This window comes from Pygocentrus nattereri, chromosome 12 (genome assembly GCF_015220715.1).
Source record: "Pygocentrus nattereri isolate fPygNat1 chromosome 12, fPygNat1.pri, whole genome shotgun sequence".
NCBI classification, from domain to species: domain Eukaryota; kingdom Metazoa; phylum Chordata; class Actinopteri; order Characiformes; family Serrasalmidae; genus Pygocentrus; species Pygocentrus nattereri.
This window is the reverse complement of record NC_051222.1, coordinates 19,909,677-19,929,929: the sequence shown is the minus strand read 5'-3', so window position 1 is coordinate 19,929,929 and position 20,253 is coordinate 19,909,677. Positions and strand designations below refer to the sequence as shown.

The 20,253-nt window shown below is 39.1% G+C and overlaps 1 protein-coding gene across 2 annotated transcripts in view; it reads right to left on the bottom strand.

Moving 5' to 3' along the window:
* The window catches only part of gsk3bb (glycogen synthase kinase 3 beta, genome duplicate b), a 32,214-nt gene that overhangs the window by 9,727 nt on the left and 2,234 nt on the right, over positions 1–20,253 (bottom strand). The window contains exons 1-3 of one of the 2 annotated variants that reach the window (XM_017710051.2): positions 17,687–17,839; positions 7,778–7,971; positions 6,774–6,857 (exon numbers count right to left, since the gene is read on the bottom strand). In XM_017710051.2, the coding sequence (XP_017565540.1) occupies positions 6,774–6,857; positions 7,778–7,971; positions 17,687–17,720 (312 nt within the window). In that variant the 5' untranslated portion in view covers positions 17,721–17,839. Of the gene's footprint in view, positions 1–6,773; positions 6,858–7,777; positions 7,972–17,686; positions 17,840–20,253 lie in introns of those variants that run through there. The other variant, XM_017710050.2, reaches the window with a different exon arrangement.

Here is a 20,253-nt window from a genome sequence, read left to right as displayed (position 1 = left end):
GATTTCTTGATGCATGTATACCCTTACTCTGATTTCTTTTAGATTTCTCAGTCTGCGCATTAAAAATGTAAAAAATGAATTACTGCCTGACTTGTAGACCCAAGGTTTTCTCATTATCTGATTAAATGACAAAATGTGATTTTTTTTTGCAGTTATCAGATTCAGAACATGTAAATGCACTCAATGTTTCCTTTTAATGTTTTAGCACATTATTACAGAATTCCACTCATAGGTGCACATATGTATTTTCCCAGCTTCTAACAGATGCATCCAAATTTTGATGAGAGTGAGAGAAAAGAAACAACTAAAAGGAAAAAAAAAAGCTACAAAGTGTCAAAATCTTAAACTTTTATTGATAAAGTGAGGAAAAACTCATTAAAGTCACTCCTGATCTCATCAGTCACACATTCAAGCTGCTTCAGTAGCAGCAGATCAACACTGAAAATGCTGGCCACATGGAACTACTTCACAGTTTCTAAGTGGGACATTAGACAAAGGTGCAGTAGCTCCATGCTCAGTAGTTCTTGGTGAGAATCAAGGGGAAGTACAACCGAAGCCAAAAGGAAAAGCTTCTGCTGGCATGCACATGCCACCTGTAGCCATAGGTTTTGAAATGACCCAATTTAGTGCCTGAAATGACCAACCACCGTGTTGGTTGAATGTTGGGTTTTGCTGCACATACTACAGCCGACATACTGTAACAATGTTATTCGGTTTATTTTATTCTCCATTTTTATTCATCAGCTTAGTTTTATCCTATTTAAAACATATTAACTCAATATTTTATCATTATTTTCTTCATTACCTTTTAGTTCATTATGCAAGATCAGATTTTAGACCTGGAATCATCTATTTTACAAAAACTTGAATTGAGACAGTCATTTTGCATTTTATGCAGCCTGATTTTCAAACCAGTAACATCCTGAAAGGAGAAACTGGCCTCAGATCTTTGTAGACCATAAATGTATATGAATGCTTCACAGGCAAATACACACAGAGGCTTTCCCTAAAGACATTACTAATCAACTTCGCAAATCTCAGAAACCTGATTTAACCATCTCTATTTCAGGGGTATGACTCATCAGATCATGAAACTACTTCTGTGTCACAGTAATGCTCTACCCATGGGGACAGTGTGTGTAGGAGGTGGCTTAGTGTCATTTACTCTCCTTTCTTTAAAAAAAATCTTTTGATTTAACTTTACCTTGTGTTCCCTTTTACTGTTTCATAGAAAACGCACGCCTGTTGCAGCCCAGCCTCGGAAACAGATCAGCTGAAGATGATGAGTCACTTTCTGCCTCACAACAGCAGCCCCACAATTATTCGCCTATTGGCTGGATGGTTGGCGTAGGGCAATATGATTGGTTTGCTTATGCATTCTGTGCAGAATGACTCCACGTGATTGGCTGCAGAGGCACAAGATGCTCTGTGATTATGGTGATGACAACTGAGGTGCAGTGTGCTATCCACACAGACAAGCTTAGGTTGTGTTAACGTGTGTGCAAGAAAGAAAAATAAAGTCTGCAACAGATGAATCGCAGGCAGACCACATCAGCAAATGAAATTCAAAGACTACACCTGACAACTTTCACTTGGAAGCAAGCGACTTCAACATGTTCCCCCTGCTCTGTTTTTCATATAGGACTGGCTTCCCAGACCCAGATTAAGTTTAATTCTAGAGTGGTCCCTGGGGACCTCCACCTAATCATATTTTTTCTCCATCAGTATGTGTTGTGAATTGGGATTGAGCAAGAAGGTGGACTAAGGACTGGTTTTGCCCCTTTAACATCAAAAAAGGAAATTACTGTGATATTTCTACCAGTAATGTTTGGTCTGCATGTCAATGTCGGATGTAGCCTTGAATCGTTTTTAAAAGGATGTTCATACACGCCACGAAAACTGTGGTTTTAGGTCTCATGCAGGTAAATTTACACTCCAGTCTGATTCACTGTTAGATTCCCAGGAGAAAGTGCATATGCGAAAGGGGCTTTTAAGAAAAACTGACCTACTAAAGATTAAAAAAAAAAAAAAAAAATTTCAAGCTTCAAAAATTTAGCAAAAAGACTAGTCTTAATCCTGATCCACACAAACTGCCTCTTAGCATCAGTGTCTGAGACTAGGTCTCAAGCACGGCGGCAATGGACGTGACTTTTAATGCACCATTAAAAGCCACATCACTCTAGTACTAAACTTTATCTGGATACGTAAATTCAGCCCTTAGAGTGTTTAACGTCATTTAAATACCCAACTTCTCTCAATGAACCTTCACTCATTAAGTTCATCCTAGTAGATAAGCTTTCAAGTGTGGTCAATCCAAGGATAGTTACATAACCGAGCTGACCCTGTATCTGGGTCAGGCCACACTCTGAACGGTCAGCCATGGCCCTGTTGCTATGGGACAGAATGGACTGCAGACATGACTGAGCATATCTATTGCTGTCTCTTTTCCTCTCTGGGTGAGATGGGTACAGGATCCTGGGTCTCTGATTCTGCGCCAGGTTATACCCATCATGCTGCATCAGACTCCACAATTGTCCACACAGGGAAAGAGGTGTGAGACAGAAACACTAGTACAGGCGGTGATCCAGGAACATTCCAGTCCCCTTCTTTTTTTTATCTGCACCAGTGACTGAGGTGACATTATCAACAACTTGCACGAAAGTTAATGAGCAGCCTAAATGTCTGCAGTGTGGAACCGTTTTTAAAGTGGAAAATGAAAACAGCCAACAGTCAGTCACTGTTAATACATGCACCGTTTCAACACTGGTTAAGCCATTTACCACTCAGTAAAATGCAGCTTAATTAGCTGCACCTAAATCATAAGTGCATGGCTATTTAAAAAGCCTGAGAAAAACTAAAATGCATCAGTCAGGAGTATGTCAGACTATGCACAGACTAAAAATGAAGCGATTTTACTGTAACACAATACATTTGGCAGCCTAGCACATCATACCCTCACACTGAAAGACTTACAGTTGCATTGGAGGTAAACTCAGCTGTTCTTAAAACAGGGAAAAGCAACTCAATGCTACACAACAATTAGAAAACCGTTACAACTTTCCAAATTAAATGCTTACATCAGACGTGAGCCAGAACGTCTTTACGACGCTTGTCAATTCTGACAGAAAGCAAACTACAGCATCTCCGTTAGCACAGAAGAGCAGCTGCTGAACTCAAGTCGACTTCGCCCCACTCTCATAATTCATCGTTTTAATTTATTTGATGAAGGCTGTCATCAGGGTTTCTCTTCTTGAATAATGTCCCGCTTTGGATTAAACTGCAAAGGCTGAACAGCCGACATGCTTAGCTAACCAACACTTGCTCAATGGTCAACAGAAAAGTGTCGATAACGGAGCAAACATCTTATGTCACTAGCCAGTATAACAATGGCTACCTAGGAGCAGCACTTTCATTTTTATAAGCCAGTGGTTCCCAAACAGTGATATGCATATGCTGAATGACACTGTGTAACACAGTTTATCGTCTGCTGTTTGCATGAATGCAGTGAGTATCCTTTACTAACTGTCATTTAGATCTATATGATTGTTGTTCTCCCTGTGTCTGCATGGGTTTCCTCCGGGTACTCCGGGTTCCTCCCACAGTCCAAAGACATGTATTCAGTCTAACTGTACATGATAAATTGCCTAGGCATGAGCATGTGGGTGAATGCGTATGCCTGTCTGCCCGCCCTGTGACGGGCTAATGTCTGTGGTACATGGTCACAGAAAAAGGTACTATATAAATAAACTTTTGTTCACGAAGGAACTAAATGTAAAGAAGATGGAAATAATATAATTTTGAAAATATACACTTACACCTGAATATGCTACAACTATGCTCCCTAACTAAAAGTCCATCCCAGTGACAGTGAGTGTAGTATCTTATTTTCTGAGAGTGTACAAGTAGCATGTTGTCCTCTCATCACTGATGAAGTCTAAATGTTTTACCTAATCAGTCACGGCAATACACATCTGTATGTATGCACAGGGAGCAAAAGGGGGTGTGCAGCAGGAAGTTTAATACCCAAGAGGGTACAAATGGTAAAACATTTGGGAACAATTATTTTAAGTTATTTACACCATATTAAGGAAAAACACTCCCCTCTCCATTAAAAACCTCTCACTGTCTGTTTTGCAGCCCTTTAAACCACCTCTCCCATTTTCGTTCTCAACCATGATGGCAAAGGAAAAGCCCCAATTGTTAAAGTAAGAATAACTCTGCACCTCACCACCCTGAGAAACTCTACACCCTTGGTCCTCTGCCCAGTGTATGGGAGTGTGTGTGTTTATGCGTCTCTCCATCCTCATAAACCTTGTTCTAATCATGGTTCCTGATGTAAGGCCTTTAGCTGTCCAGGAAAGGTAATAGCACTAACTGATCTTGCCGGTTGGAAGGCAGTCACTGGGTTCAGAACGCTCAGTCAAGCCACTGAGCTGAGGGCCTTTATAAATCCGAACACTAATAGCTACTTGATAGCAATTTTTCCCTGATTTAGTGCCCGCTTTGCTGTTTATGACTTGGGGCACTGCTGTCGCCACATCTGTGGAGTGACACATTCCCTAGTAAAAAGCACAGAGCATCCTAAAGCATAGAATTTGCCACTGTCTACCAGAGATACCCACATTAGGTGTACCTCTCTGATAACACTGGCCACCCCTCTCTAACACTCCTCATCCAGAAATTAGAGTAAAGAGTAAAAGAGTAAAAAGGCAATTTTAGAGCCATTTACTGTTGCTGGCAGTCTGTAGGCCATAAACTTAAGCAAGAAAGTAGATCTGGAGGGCCAGTACATAATCTGGTCCAAAATAAGCTTATCTAAATTACATATATAAGAATATCTAAAATATATATTCTTGCTATGTGACCATGGAAAAAATATGCAAAAATAGAAATGCATCTAATTAAGGAATAAGCCCTAAGAGGTTGTGCATTACTGAGATTTTACCATGAGGAAGAAGCCACCCATACTGCGGTCATTTCATGAGCGTTTTAACTTCTTGTTGTATAATAAACACATCACAACACTGTTTAATGCAAAAACCTTCACTTTATACATAGTTTTTGGTCACCAAATTACCACCACAAGTCTTATTACACAATAAACCAAAGGCGCCTCTAAGCCTTCGCTGGGGATGAGGAATTTAATTACTGGCTCCTTCACCCCAACAGTTTTAAAACTTGCATAGGACACTATTCGCATAGCACACCCCTCAGTTTAAAATGAACCAGGTTCTTATTTCATCAGTACACTTGGTGGTCAATGCGGGCAACATTACAGGCAAATATCACCCCATCAACTGCACAAGGATTTTTTGTGACGTGGAGTAGTAATGCAGAATTCAGTTGCTGTGAGGCGGTCGCAGGTCTGCTCATACTGAGTATTTTACAACAGCTTCAGATTTTAGGACCAGAATTATCAGTTTTATAATGATCTACTTTTTAAAATGTAAAACTGCACCAGCTTTCTGCTGGGATTCCAGCACAGTACCAGAGAATTTTAAGTCATGTAGTTTGGGGATCCATGTATATAAGAATACCTCAATGTCTCATGTCCGCTGATGAAAATAGGGCTGTTCTAATAACCACTTGCCAATCAAAACTCCCCATTCAATCTGGCCACCTATTATTGGTTAGCGTCACAGTGCCTTCTAGTTTGGAAGTTGCACAATTATCAGGAAATTGCAATGAGGGGAGCTGAAGACAGACATGGCCACCGGATTTACACAGCAACGCATTTCCTTCATACTAATCTAGGAGCAGGACTCCCTAGCCAGGGAACATACTTTATTCAAAAAAAGGCCAAAAAGCCATTAATAATTAGCAACTAACGTAAGTCAGGATTTACATTAGTTGGTGAAAATGATTTTAAATTAATAAACTTTTAAAATTAAAGTCCATGTAAAATTATATTTTTTATAGTTTTTGTTTCTTTAAATGTTGCATGATGAACAGAACAATATACTGGAAATTATTTAAATTAAGCTATTTGAATAGAGCCAATAAAACTGTGTCCCACAAACCAAATCACTCCTTGCAAAAACTTTTATAAAGCTATAACTTTAAACTGTTCTTAACCAGACTTGGATTTGCTGGACAAGCAATCCTTTAATGTTTGTAAATGAGATTACAAAACTAGTGCCAGATTAATGACAGAGGAGGTAATCTTTAACCACTGTCCTCTGCAACTTGGGTAAAAGGGCAGCACCCTGCAGGAACTCATTCATCTCAACATCCGACTCGGTGCTAATAATGATTACAACTGTACTACTTTTACCAGATAGCTTAAACACTGTAATTGTTTGACAGAGTATAGCAGATATTACATCAAAGGTTGAAGGGGTGCAAAATGTCTACTGCAGCAATTCTGAAGGGTTTAGGCTTCTGCATTTTAGAGCAACAAAAACTACTGTTACTGCGAACTCTTTAGCTCAGTGTTCTACGTTTTTAAAAAGTAACGTACGGTCAATGAGATCTACAAAACAGCATAAGCGCTGAATGAAGGCATTAGGGAGACTGGGCAATTTTTTTAAATATAAAACAATTTCTCCTCATAACTGCTGCAGCTGCAGACATAGTATGCCCTGCGTGGTTCTCTTGAGGACAATGGACACTAACGTGCCTCTAATAACTCCCTATGGGAGACACAAACCCTTATTTCCTGTGCAGGGGAACAGGATGTTTCCACTTGAACTGATGGAGAGATTACAGAGGAGGTGAGGGGAGACGAGAAGAAAGCAGGTGAAAGGAGAGGAGAAAAGGGGAGAGGCGCTCACCTTATCTCCACTGGAATAGAAAAAGTAGCGCAGACGCACAATGTTGCAGTGGTCCAGCTTCCTCATGATCTGTAGTTCACGGTTCTGCATTGTGAGGAACAGACAAAACAGACATTAAAGCCTAGAACTCAATATCAATTCTGAACCAATGACTAAAATCCTCTGAGGGCACTTTTCTGTTCTTTATATATCTTATAATAACTGTCTGTTGTACAGACGCTGCATGCAATGGGGGCTCTTACATAAATATCAGAAGCAATATGAACTCTGCCCGAATATTGTCTAATTTAGGCAGTCATCCAAGTGCAGCCAACGCAATTTCAACACAAAACTGAAGACAGGACGAGTGCCAAATTTATAACAGATTATATAAAAGTAGACTCTTTGGACCTGTTGAGAAATAAAGAATGTATGCTGAACGTGTTTGAGTGCAGAGATGGTTAAAACAGATTACAGTTTTCTGCAGAAACAACCACTTAAGAAATCACTATAATGCACAAAAATGTATAATGAATATGTGAAACATGCTATTTTGAGGAAGGTGGAAATAAAAGTTCTCTGTCTGGTTGCAGCAGCCAAAACAGTTTTTTGTTTTAGGAAATAAATAGTTTAGGAAAAAAAACTTAATTTAATTATGAGCCACATGCACGCACACACACACACAGACTCACACACACACACACACACACACACAGACTCACACACACACACACACACACACACACACAGACTCACACACACACACACACAGACTCACACACAGACTCACACACACACACTCACACACACACTCACACACACACTCACACACACACACACAGACAGACTCACACACACACAGACTCACGCACACACACAGACAGACACACAGACAGACACACAGACAGAGACACAGACAGAGACACAGACAGAGACTCACAGACTCACACACACACACACAGACTCACACACACACACACACACACACACACACAGACTCACACACACACACACTCTATCCGCACCTTAAACCTCTTGTCCTGCAGGACTTTTTTGATTGCCACCAGCTCTCCAGTGTCGCAGAGCTTCGCTTGGTAGACCACGCCAAAAGAGCCATTTCCAATGACCTTCGTGTCCGTGTAGCTGACCTCCTGAGGCCTGTCTGGACCCTGCCCTGGGGTCGCCCCCACTGTTGTCACCTTACTGCCATCTTTATCTCCTAGAGGGGGGGGGGGGATTAATGAACAATTCAAGCCTCCAAGGTTCCCTATGGCATACAACACTTTATAAACACTCCATTTTGTTTGATTATTTCACACCAACAGCTTATTAAAACAAACAAAGGAATTCTGTTGTTAAGTGCAGATGGACTGATGTGGGAGTTGTGGGCCAATGCAGATATCTTCTTCATGTACATCTGTCGAATGCTGACACTGACACAAATCCAGAAACGCTTATGACATGTAGAAGTTGGGACTAAATCCACCTGGATTAGAATTACAGAGAAATGTGCTTTAAAGAGATTTACAATTGCAGTAGAATAAACAAAATGCCAATATTTTATCACTGTAGCCCAGTGATGCCTACATTTTACAATGTTATAAGTACAAAGAACATATTTTCACATATAGGTTTGAAATAATGGTCAAATCTAAACACCTGCCTCATGTTTATAATGTTTTTACAGCAATTATCTACCAATATCAATAATGTGTTATGTTGTCCTATTATTGTTCATAATTTGAAAAAATATGTATCGTTGTGTGAATAGTCTTCGTTATCATCGAATACATAAACGTCTGTGCAGACCTGAATCTGCATTATAACGATACAATGAAATGTAAAAGTAATTCGTTATGCAACTAATAATGAGATTGTGCAAATACATAATTTAATTTAAAGAATATGGCAAACCAGCAATAACTTTGGAATTAAATTTGGTCAAATTAAGGTTGAACACACAATACTTGTCTGAACTTAGCAGACCATGTTACAACTTAAACCCACACTGGATTGCTCTACATGCCCATTTGTCTAGTGAACAACCCCAGTCAGCTGCTAATCAGGTGTTACTACAAGCTTGAGTGGTTTAATGGTGAGGAAAAAATTACAAATCTCCTGTGTCCTTGAGACTCGCCCACACTCGTTTGGAAGTCACACTTCAGTAGCACTTCATTTCGCACCAACTGCTCTGAGCAAGTTGTCTCAGCAAGTGTTTGACAACATGAAAATGGAACACTCAGTGAGGGGAGGAAGACCCCACAAAGAGTTCACACCCAAAAGAGCCAAATGTACGACAGCACCTAGAGCAAACATCAAACTCAAGGTACCAAATGCCTGTAAGATGAAACCGAGGTCATATGAGAATAGGATTTCAACACAGTGCTGACAAAAAATCACCAAAAATGAATGCTCAAAACAGTGTACTTTAAAAACAAGACCCCTGGTTTCTTCCAAGGGTCTCTCATTTATCATCTTCCGTGAAAACCACTGAAATGCGAGTGCTGTATAATCAAAACATTTAACATATCAAAAATCAAATCTTGACCTCAGAATTGAAAATCACTTCAAACTTTGACTGTTGTGTGTACTGTTACACTCCTATACGTGGAGGGTGTGTCTTTCAGATGAAGAGTGATCATTTATGACCATTTTTGGCTCCTGGCACATGTGTAGGGTGAACTAAGCACCCTACAAAAGTTGGGACACTTTTTGGTAAGAGGCTCAGAATTCACAGCCAAAAACGCTAATGCCAGGCCAATGAGAACAAATGAGTGACAAACACCCCTTGGCTATTATGGTAGTTACATTTGATCGTTTCCAGTCACTGAAAAAGAAGCATGGAGCTTACTCATTCCCTTTGACCTGATGTCCTACTTTTACTGAACTCACCAAAATAATGGACGCAGTGACAGAAGCTGATGGGAGCTCATCATGAAGCTCCAGTAGTTGCGCCTAAAGGCCTTGGGGAGCAGAATCAATATTGGAATGTTGATAATCATGGTTTTATATTTACACTTGGTCTCCATCACCCTAAATGTAACTGTGTGGGGTTCTCAAAAGACAAACTGAGCTCTTTTGGTAGCATAACCCACAGTGCACAAAACTGGTCTTCACTAAGAAAAGCACTTTAGAGTTACAATCTGCAACAAATGCATTCGATAGCTCCACAAATCCCCCTTCTTAGTAAAAAAGAAAGCATGAAAGTTTTACTTACATTTAAATGAACAACCCTCACTCTACGCTCTGGAAGCACCAGGGACTCAATGTTTTACTACCATTTGCACTTGCTTTCCTTGTTCTCACTTATTTTCACACTCTCACTCTTAGACCAGCGCAACCAGAACTGTAAAAATTAGGTATCAGGCTCTACCCCACACTTCATTACTGAGCTAATTTGTAAATTTGCTTAAAGCTGACATACATTCTCAACACTAGCTCAGCACTAATATTTAACAAATTGAGTCAATGTTTAATAGTGGAAACTCGCCAGGCGGTGGAATCTAACAAACGTAATAAACCAGGTACTAAAACTCAAAAGCTGAAGTTGCTATATAATTTTTCAAGCCAACGACAGAAATTATGCCTGATACTGATAGCTTGTTATAACCCTCTTACTGCAGGCCCATTAAACAGTTTTCATCATAGAAAAATGTTGGTTAATAACACCTTTTTCTATTGTTCTGTTTTGCCTAGTAGCTTATTTATTTATTTATTTTACCAGCAAACTCCTAAATGTTTCTGGTGCATGATTTCATTGAGATTATTATTTTCATTTGCTTCATATGGTGTGCACGTAGTATTTGTGTTCTTAAGCTAGACACATTCATTAACTGCTACAATAGCTATAATAAACAACAGCTCTCAATGTTCTCTATGTTTTTCTGTACACGCATGATGGTTTGTATCAGTCATGACGTGAGAATCCACTTAGCCGGCACGTCTATGTATTTTTAAACAAGGAGTGGATAAATTAGTTATTACCACCACTTCATTTGAACTTATACTTATTATCTATGGTAAATGACGGACGTATCTGTGGACATGTTCTCATCAATTCGAACACAATTGCTGGATCTAACAGCTTAGAAAATAGGCATTAATGCAGCATTTGTAAAAGAACAAAACAAAAATTAACAAAAACAATAAATACATAAGGAATTTGCTGAAAGTTTTAATTTTATATTTTGCACTCATTTTATTTTTGAATACTGCGATTGTCCAAAAACAACAACAAAAAGTATCTTTTTTTCCATTTTTATTTTCCTTCATTTAAGCATAGCACGTGCCCTTCACGTCATGTTCATTCATTATGAAATTATGACCAGATAAGCTTCAAAACTACCTGGAACAAAAAGTCTCTACATTAAGATACATTAAAATCAAAGAACAGTTTCACTCTGTCCTGTAAAGTTACCATTTTGGGGATGGTTGTTTTTATTTTCAGACTTTAAAAAAATAGTTCTTCTTTGCCCTTTTTAACTCTCGTCAATGCTGCTAAAACCAAAGAAAACTGTCTGATTAATCAAGTATTACTAATTCTCAGCTTTACTTATTCTCTATAAAACACAAAGCCCAATAAACCCAGAAAAGTAAACCATTTGCAGTCTGCGGATGATTAACCATCACAATAGTCATACACCACTTCTTTTTCACTGAATTGAGAATCACTAGGTTGAGGACAACCAGAAAAACGTCATTTCAAAGTGTAATTTGATTAACACAGCGATATTCTTCTCATTAGAAATAGGCAGATATGTGATACCTTAACAGGAACTCAACACGTTTGTGTACCTCTTAAAGAGGAAGTGAGCTACTACAGAACTACTTTACTGAGATTAACAGTAAAATCTGAAGCAAGACTTCTATAATTAGCATACTTTAATGTGTGAAAAGTGAAGTGTGCTGGATGTATCATAATGCAAGCTAAGGTTTTTTCAGTTCCCATTTTGCAACACAGTCGTGCCTGAAGTGTACAGTATCTCTGTTACCACCAGCAGCAGAACGTTAACAAATGCCTACACAAGCATCCTGAAACTTTTGGTAATTTTTGGCAAATGTGTTGAGGAGCAAAAGATGGCTAATACTACCATTTGATGTGTGCAAAGCCAATAACACCACATAAAATCAGCAGAGCTAAAGAGATAAAATCAAGCACAGCTCAGTCACAGCTGACACATCATTCGCACTTCAGCGAAGACGCCAGGGAATTAAAACAAACAGGCTATAAAGACCCTGAAAGGGCAAAATGGGGGAAAAAATGAAGAGCAAACTGATCTCAGATCAGTCTAAAAGGGTTGATTTCCACTATTCAATAAATGTTTAAAGGTGCCGAGTTCCATTAACGTCGATGTGACCCAGCGAAACCATACCTTCCCTCTCCTAGATTTAAAATGGTCTGATAATGATTAGGAAAAACCTAAATGCTTTCAAGACTTTGTAAATCTTCAAGTTAAGATTTTGAGGCCACTCAGGACACGTTACAACTTCCATTTGACCAATTTTGACAAACAAGCGCTTCTTGCAACTAAAGGATATGTTTGTGGTGCCTCAATAGCCTCAACTGCTACTTCCAGAGTTCATTTGTCATCAGATGGATTTATAACTATGTATTGGTACAAAGGCATTTACCTTATTTCACATTTTTGTGGGATGCTTTGTAAGGTTTTCAATTGAATTTCACATGAAAGAGGGCTGTTAAAACGGAAGGGAAAGGGGAGGGGAAAAAACTAAAACTACAGTGACTGCCAATCATGAGGGACAGAAAGAGTTTCAGCTCTCTGAGGACTGGGATGAGTGTGAGTAAGCGCGTTTACGATACATTATCGTACTTTTTACCCCCTCCTCTTCCCCGAGAGTGAAGTACGAAGTCGTTTGTCATCGCCACTTAGAGGAGCTGCTCACACAAAGAGAATGTTTCCACTTCACATTCCCAGTGACTGACATACACACACATTTGAGGAAGGCAATCCTGCTCATCTTATGACATGGGGCTTTTATTCCAGTGCTAGGAATAAGCTATCACTAATCAACAGATTATGGCTGGAAGACGTCTGAGCAGTAAAGGAAGAGTGGAAGACGGGTTACGCTGCACTCTCATGATTGCGTTATCACAACTACACTTGCAAATGAAAAGAATGGGTGCTTTTTTTAAACTCATCAGGGCTATTTATAAGACTGATTACAACGCCATGCTAAATGATGAATACGATAAACTCTTCTCTCTAAGCAACACCACCACAGGTCTGACTAAATCACTAACCATCTCTGCTAGATTTCTACTTTATTAACTGAGAGGTCACCTTGCCTAAAGTCTGAAAACTCTAAACTCTAAAAACACATTTATCATTAAGCACTATGCATGCATGGACATGGGATTTGTGCACTGATGCAAACATCCAAAATCTATCTTGTGCGTATCTGTTGAATCTGTCAATTCAGAAATGTTTACGAAATGTAGAAACCATGATCAGATCCAGCTGGATCAGCCAAATGAACATATACAGGTTTGTTTCTGTAGAGCCAGAAATGCAGAAAAACAGTAGCCCGGCACAGCCTAAATATTCGGCTCTTCCAGAGTACAATAAAATGGGTCTTTGAAATATCGGCCAAATCTAATAATCTGCCTGATGCTATGTTGTAAGCAAATATGTGTTAATACCAACATGATTCTGATATCATTCTGCATCTCTATTAAGCAGCTATACAAAAAAAAAAACCTGCATTATAAACAGGAAAGAGAAGCACAGTCATTTTGGTCCTAAGATAATAACACAAACATTCAGAAAAGAACACACGGCATTTGATAACAAGCATCCCACTGAGTGAGGCTTTGTCTCTTTTGAAAAGCACCTCATCTTCATCCTAGGGTCAGGGGTTTTCTTCCGCTCACACATCAAAGCCTTTCAGTTCCTTCTATACACTGACTCACGCACATCGTCATCAGGGGTACAGAGGCACACAATGACCATACACGGACACGCATGGACACATGCATGTTGAGTCACGCACACCTGTGGCCTCAAACGTTTGCAGAGGAAACACATGTACACATACAGCATAACCAAGGCCTAAAACTAGTCACCTGTCACAGGCTGGTACAAATTTGAATTTTACACTCATTTTTACGGATGACCGTTTACAGCTGACAAAATAAAATATGCAATTTGAATTTTTGTCAAGCTCAATTTAAAAAAAATGGACACTGGGGGTGTACATATCGTATTGTTCACGATAATATCGGTATAACTTCCAAAAAGATTTTTTAAAAATCCACATCGTGATAACGGCGACATTCTGACTCGTTGACGTGATGACATCATGCGCACGGCATACGTTCGTTGCGTGAGTCATTCTGGAACATAAAGAAGTAGCTATAGTGCGTGGAGTTTCTCCCAAAAAGGGGAGCAACTTCAGTAGAGTAGAGGTGGTTTGGTATAAAATCTCGGATGTAAAACAGATCACAGTAATACGCAAGACATGCAAGAAGCCTGTAACAACAAAGAGGGGAAACAATCTGTTTCACCACCTCAAGCAGAAGTGCTCAGTGGAGTATGAGGAAAATCAAAAGTGGCTGTTTACACGCAAAGACTTTTGCCAAACTGACGGAAAACAGATTCAGATTGGGGTGTTTATTCTCACTCTCTTCAACAATCTGATGAAAATCTCCGTTTACATGCTCGCTACAAGTAATCCGAAGCAAAACGACGCGCATGCGTGGAGCAGCGCTGAGAGTAACCGTTACCATGACAGCGAACATCACGTCAGGTCCAGTCAGCGTGAGATGAGTTTCCAGTCGGCGCGCTTGTGTCTTTAATGGCTTTAAAATGATGTCGAGAGGAAGACGTCGTGCTCTGAGACACAGAAGCTGGTCGTCCGTCCCGCCGCTGTCTTTTAAAGCTCAGAGTATAAACCTCGTCTCCTCTGCAGACCAGCTTCTGCTCCGCCATGCTGAACGGTATAGACCTTTCGCTGTGATGCGAAATGGACTTACACGATCCGATTGGAGAGTAAACGGTTTCAGGTGTTTACACGGCTATTATTCTTCTATTTAATGGATTATTTAGAGGATTACTCACCTTATTCAATCGGATAGAAATTGCATTCCGAATGACCTCAATCGGACTAGACTATTCCGACTGAGGTGTTTACATGGACGTATTCTATTCCATACTCTATTAAACGTGGCTAGTACCATGAAGAGTGTTCAACAGCCGATAGCCACATTTAAATGCATCCAAATAATCTGTTAATAATCCGACTAATATCTCAATCGGAATCAGTTTTTTTTTTGTGTGTCCACTGAATATTTGAAACGTATTTATACTAAATAAAACGTTAACATTTATTTTGTTGCAACAGCACGTTTTTGAAATTAATTAAAATGTTAGTGTTTTGTCATATTGCCAAAATATCGTTATCGCAAAAATACCCTGAAATATCGTGATATTATTTTAGAGCAATATCGCCCACCCCTAATGGACACTCAAATGCAATAAAGGTCCATCTGAATGTTTAAAACATCTGGTGCAGTTCCTACTACGCTTCAGAATTTAATAACAGTATCTAAAGACTATTGATTTTGGCTTGAATACGGTATTAAATAAAGTTCTTGTAATTAACAGATAGATGCTCTCTTTTTAGATTGTTTGCTTCAGATGGCAAACTTCTGACACACCTGTGCTTCATATGTAGACGTCTATTCACATATACATAGAAAGCAGTGATGCTAGTTTAGCTGCTTGGCTAAGTGCTGCTTTTTCGCCTATGTACCTTTTTTCAACAGCAGTCTCGTGACTCCAGGTTGAGTCTGCTGATTTGCAAAATGTTTTAATGGGAGATTTATAAAAAAGCTTTCAGGGAACTTTGATATTTTTCCAAAGAACACTTATGAATTTAGGACATGGTCATAGAGCAGAGATGTCTAACAAACACTTTATTTCCTTTTCAATTAACTTTTGCTATAATCCGAAGTGGCCATGTTTATTCAAAAATGCCAAAATTGCAACAGGAAAATATAGGCAGTACGTTTCCTACAGATTTCCATTGTCCCACAGATTGTTGTTGGTGGAGTGGGATTGTAGTGCAGCACATAATAAAACAGACCAGTATTAATAGAAAATTTTAAGAATTTCCACAGGCAAGATAGCACTGTGCCATGGGCCTGACACGGACCAAGGGTCTTGTGTTTGACACATGGGTCTTAGAACATGATGGTAACTGCAGTCATGTTATCCTAGTCATTTCCTCATTTGCATTTTTAAAAAACATTTATTTCAAATTTGAACATATTCAAATGTTTGACAAAAAAGGGAAATCTGACTGAAAAATATGCAGTAAATGTTCCACGTGTTCCTCTTAAGTGTAAAAGTGTAAAATTTAGTTGATTTTACAAACTAAAAAAGGAACACATGGACATTTACTGCATATTTTAAGGTTAACCTTTCTGCCGACCTAAAGAACTGAGTCAAACAAATCACACCACACAAATTTATTTTCTTACTGTTCAGTATATTTCCTGATGTAAAGCGCAAAGTCTTGGGCATCTTATAAAATTCATAAAGTCACTTATTTAATAACGAATCAAATAAATAAGACACAGTGATTATGGATGTCAATGTCTTAGCTTAACCATTTACAAAGCTCTTCTCAAGGAAGATCAATATTTACAGCTACTAATCAACACAGAGTTTGACAAATCACTGCTTCATTATATTAAACTGAAGAATCCAAAGAAATCCAAACAATAAATACGTCCACAGAGACGTCAGGAACCAAACCTGTTTTCTAACTACAGGCAAAAAAAACACTGACTGCCAATATAAATAGCTCCTTGGCTGCCTAAGAATTTTGCACAGTTTCGGTTAGACATCTTCATTTCAGTTAACTTGAGACGGCACTAAAGTGTACAAGACAATTACTCAACATAGACTCAACTAACCTATTAGGCAAGACAGAGAGCAGCATGGTCCAGGACAAAGAGCACTGAAGTGTCCGCTCAGAACAAAGACATGTGACGGGTCAGAGAACAAACACCCACACCACCCGTTTAAAGACGCACACTTACTCCGACACACATTCGCAATCAGCTGAGAGCACTTTCACATCCCTGGCATAGTATTTTAAACAAGTCATGGACACTTCTAGAGTTTCTGCTCCGTTTTTCTGCTACAGTGACATTTGCAACAGGAGAGATCAAGTCTCATTAAGAAGCTGTCACACAGGCACGCTCAAGATGCATGCATTTAACTTTAACTCCAGTCCAGAGGTCAAACAGAAGTGATTTAAAAGACATTACAGACTTACAAATCAAACTCTTATAAAACTCCTGCACTTCATGCTTTAATACATAAGTATCACCTTAAAAGAATGTTATACATTCATCTGCAGTCAAGTAAAATATATATATATATTCACGTGTGTGTAAGTTTTAGACCCCAAAAATGTCAACTACACCTGGGCTGTGGATTTTTTTTTTTTTTTTTTTTAAACTGATCCTTTAATAAACATTTTTGTGAATATGTCAGTTTATCCTGCTTAGTTCATTTTAATTTGTATCCCCTGTGCAGGTACATCAAGACAAAAACACTGACCAAGAGTTGTTTGCACCATAACTCTACTGTTACCTTTTGGACTAATTAAGAAATTCTACATATCTGTCCATCTATGACTTCAAAGAAAGACCTGTTTAAAAGTAAGACTTAAGGGAACCAGAATACCAAGTAATGACAACATAACACTAATGACAAGATTACACGTATTACACCTAGTATCAAGTAATTAAAAGATAATGACCTGATCACAGACTTTTAGATCAAGAGTTCACAGAATCCAAATAAAAGTGGGATCTCTCTAAAAGACTCAAGAGAACTAAAGCTATAAACTAGGTACTGCCCTTCTGTCCAATCTGTAGTACACGAACAAATGAGACTCACCTCTAATGGATATATAAACAGGTGGCGATAGCATGAAGAGCTCTTCACAAAATCCTTCAAATTAAATTTCAGATATTCCAGAGAGAAATATATTTAGAAAAGCAGTCTGTCCCCGACACAGGCACTCAAGATCTGACTAGGCTGACATGTCTGAACTCACAGTAGCTCCAAAGCGGAAGATGACGCGAGTATCAGGCGTCACACACCTCTGCCGAGGCCACACCCAGCTCAAAGAATGGCTGCTGCTTCAGGCCTGGGTGCAGCCACATGACTCACCTAATCATGGGAGGGTTAAGAGTGATGAGAAGGACTGAAAGAGAAAGTGACCATCTGTCCCATTCATCGATCTTCTGAACTAAAGTACTTTAAAGTAGACTCTTTGAAAGCCTAGTAATGTTTATCACTCCCTCTCTCTGACAGACAGACATAGAAAGACTCAAGTGGACGCAGTACACTTTCTACATTCCCTACTACCATATCAGAGCTCACCATTATCTCTTTTAAAGTAACATCTTCTTCCCTCATTGTACATCTCGCTGCTCTATCGCCACTAGAGATGAGACACTAAGAAAATTTCCTGCCTTACCTCCTATTTCAATATCCAAAATCATCTATAATCACTAGAGCATATATGAAATCATCACCTGTTTCCCATTCAGGTGTTGACTAGATAACCGCCAAACTATTAAGTGGTAAACAAATAACTCTTCAACCAATTCAACCAATTTTAAGGAAAAAAAAAATCATATTAAACTAATTTTATTTCATTTATAATGAACAACTGTTTCTATTCCAACAGGCTGGTTTATTATTGAAGTTGAGGAACGTCTGAATTGTGTACATGAGGTTCCAACATGCAATGGGGTCCACTAGACCGTCCTGTTGAAAACTGTGTTCGGGACCACTTTTTGAGAAGACAGCTGCTCTACAACAATGCACCGTATTGTAAGTGGTGGACAGCAATGGATACTGCGCGCTCCCGAGCCAAAGCTAACCCCAGGCATAGCATTCATGTTTTGTGTGATCTTGGCCCAATAATGAGTGGTAAATATAACTTCAGAGCTTTGAAATGTAGAAATTTCAGTATCTCATCGTTATTATTATTCAACATTTAAGTTCTGGTCATCAGAATCATGAACATATAACAGTGTTCAGCCACTCAATTTAAACATTAAAAAAAAAAAAAATGCTGAAACACACTTCTGCACAATTTACTACATATACATGCTCCTGCCTGGTCTGAACCATCAGATCTACATTTCATGGTCCACACAAGGAGTTTGTAATATTTTGAAGTATTAATACAGAATCCAGTTAATGTATGTACTCATAGTTTTGCATCAGATTTTCAAGCCAGAAATATTTGTTTTATGATTGATATTATGAAAGATTACATGACATCAAAGACAAGACAGCACCAAAAAGGCCAACTGCTTTCCTGAGACAGAAAACCTCCAAGTAACAGTGAGTTTAGAGGAGATTGAGTGGTGCAACTAAAAGGTACTGGACCTGGCAGTTGTTTCTCTGTTCTACAAACGGTGACTGCCTTTCTAAGCAGATCTCAAGGAGGTCGCTGATCTGCTGATGACCTCAGCTGGCCGGAGCGGAATGCTGTGTCAGGACAGGCTGACCGAGCCACTGGGAAAATCACTGGGATTTCCGCATTAGGCCGAACCGCAGGTCTCCGCTGCGCTACCCGTCTGTCAGAACTGCACAGCATAGCAGCACTCACTGTCTTCTAGAAGTGCAGATTAGGTGTAGTCTGAGGCCTGTAACACGTACAGCGTGTCACTGAGTACTAAATGGTGGCTTTAGGATCAGCTCCAGGATAAAGGCAATTGCTTGTTGCAGGTTTGGGCCAGTATTCAATCTTTCTGAGTGAAGTGATTTTGATCAATACTGTGCTATTGTCCTGTCTGTGGTTTTCCTACAATTTATAAAAGTCACATTGTTTTTTAGCTCCAACCGAGACAGCATCATTTGTAGGGTGTAACTATGCATAAATTTTCAGGTTAAATATGATTTTTGGGGCCAAGATGGCATATTTTATGAGTAAAACATGTCGCAATTCGAACAAACTCTAATTATTATGAAAGTTCTCAAATAAGATTCTCAAACTTGCCATGCCAACCTCCAAACAAATTAAAGGCTAAAAAATTGCAGTCTCCAGAATTACAGTGACATGAGAAAGGCAAGCGCAGTCATTTGAGCATGGGTAAATGCACAGAATGCTGGGATATGTGAACTGCTAAGGTGGAGTGAACTGCTACAGTGCTTCTCCTTAAGAATGCCACATGGCAGAAAGTATGATAAAATGAAATTGCTTTTCTTGCAGATAATGCATGACATCACTTCTGCAAAGTCCAAAGCTCAGCTGTTGCAAAAAGACAGCAGGGGTAAAGACATATAGCTTCTATAACTAGATTCACATGAACACAGCATTAACATACACTGTCAAAATCCTAAGAAAAAGTCCAGCTTTAATCCATTTACCAGAATCAGAAGAGCAAACATTTCCAACATCAGAACGTGTTCGTTCCAGGCCGTCACAGATACACATACCTTCA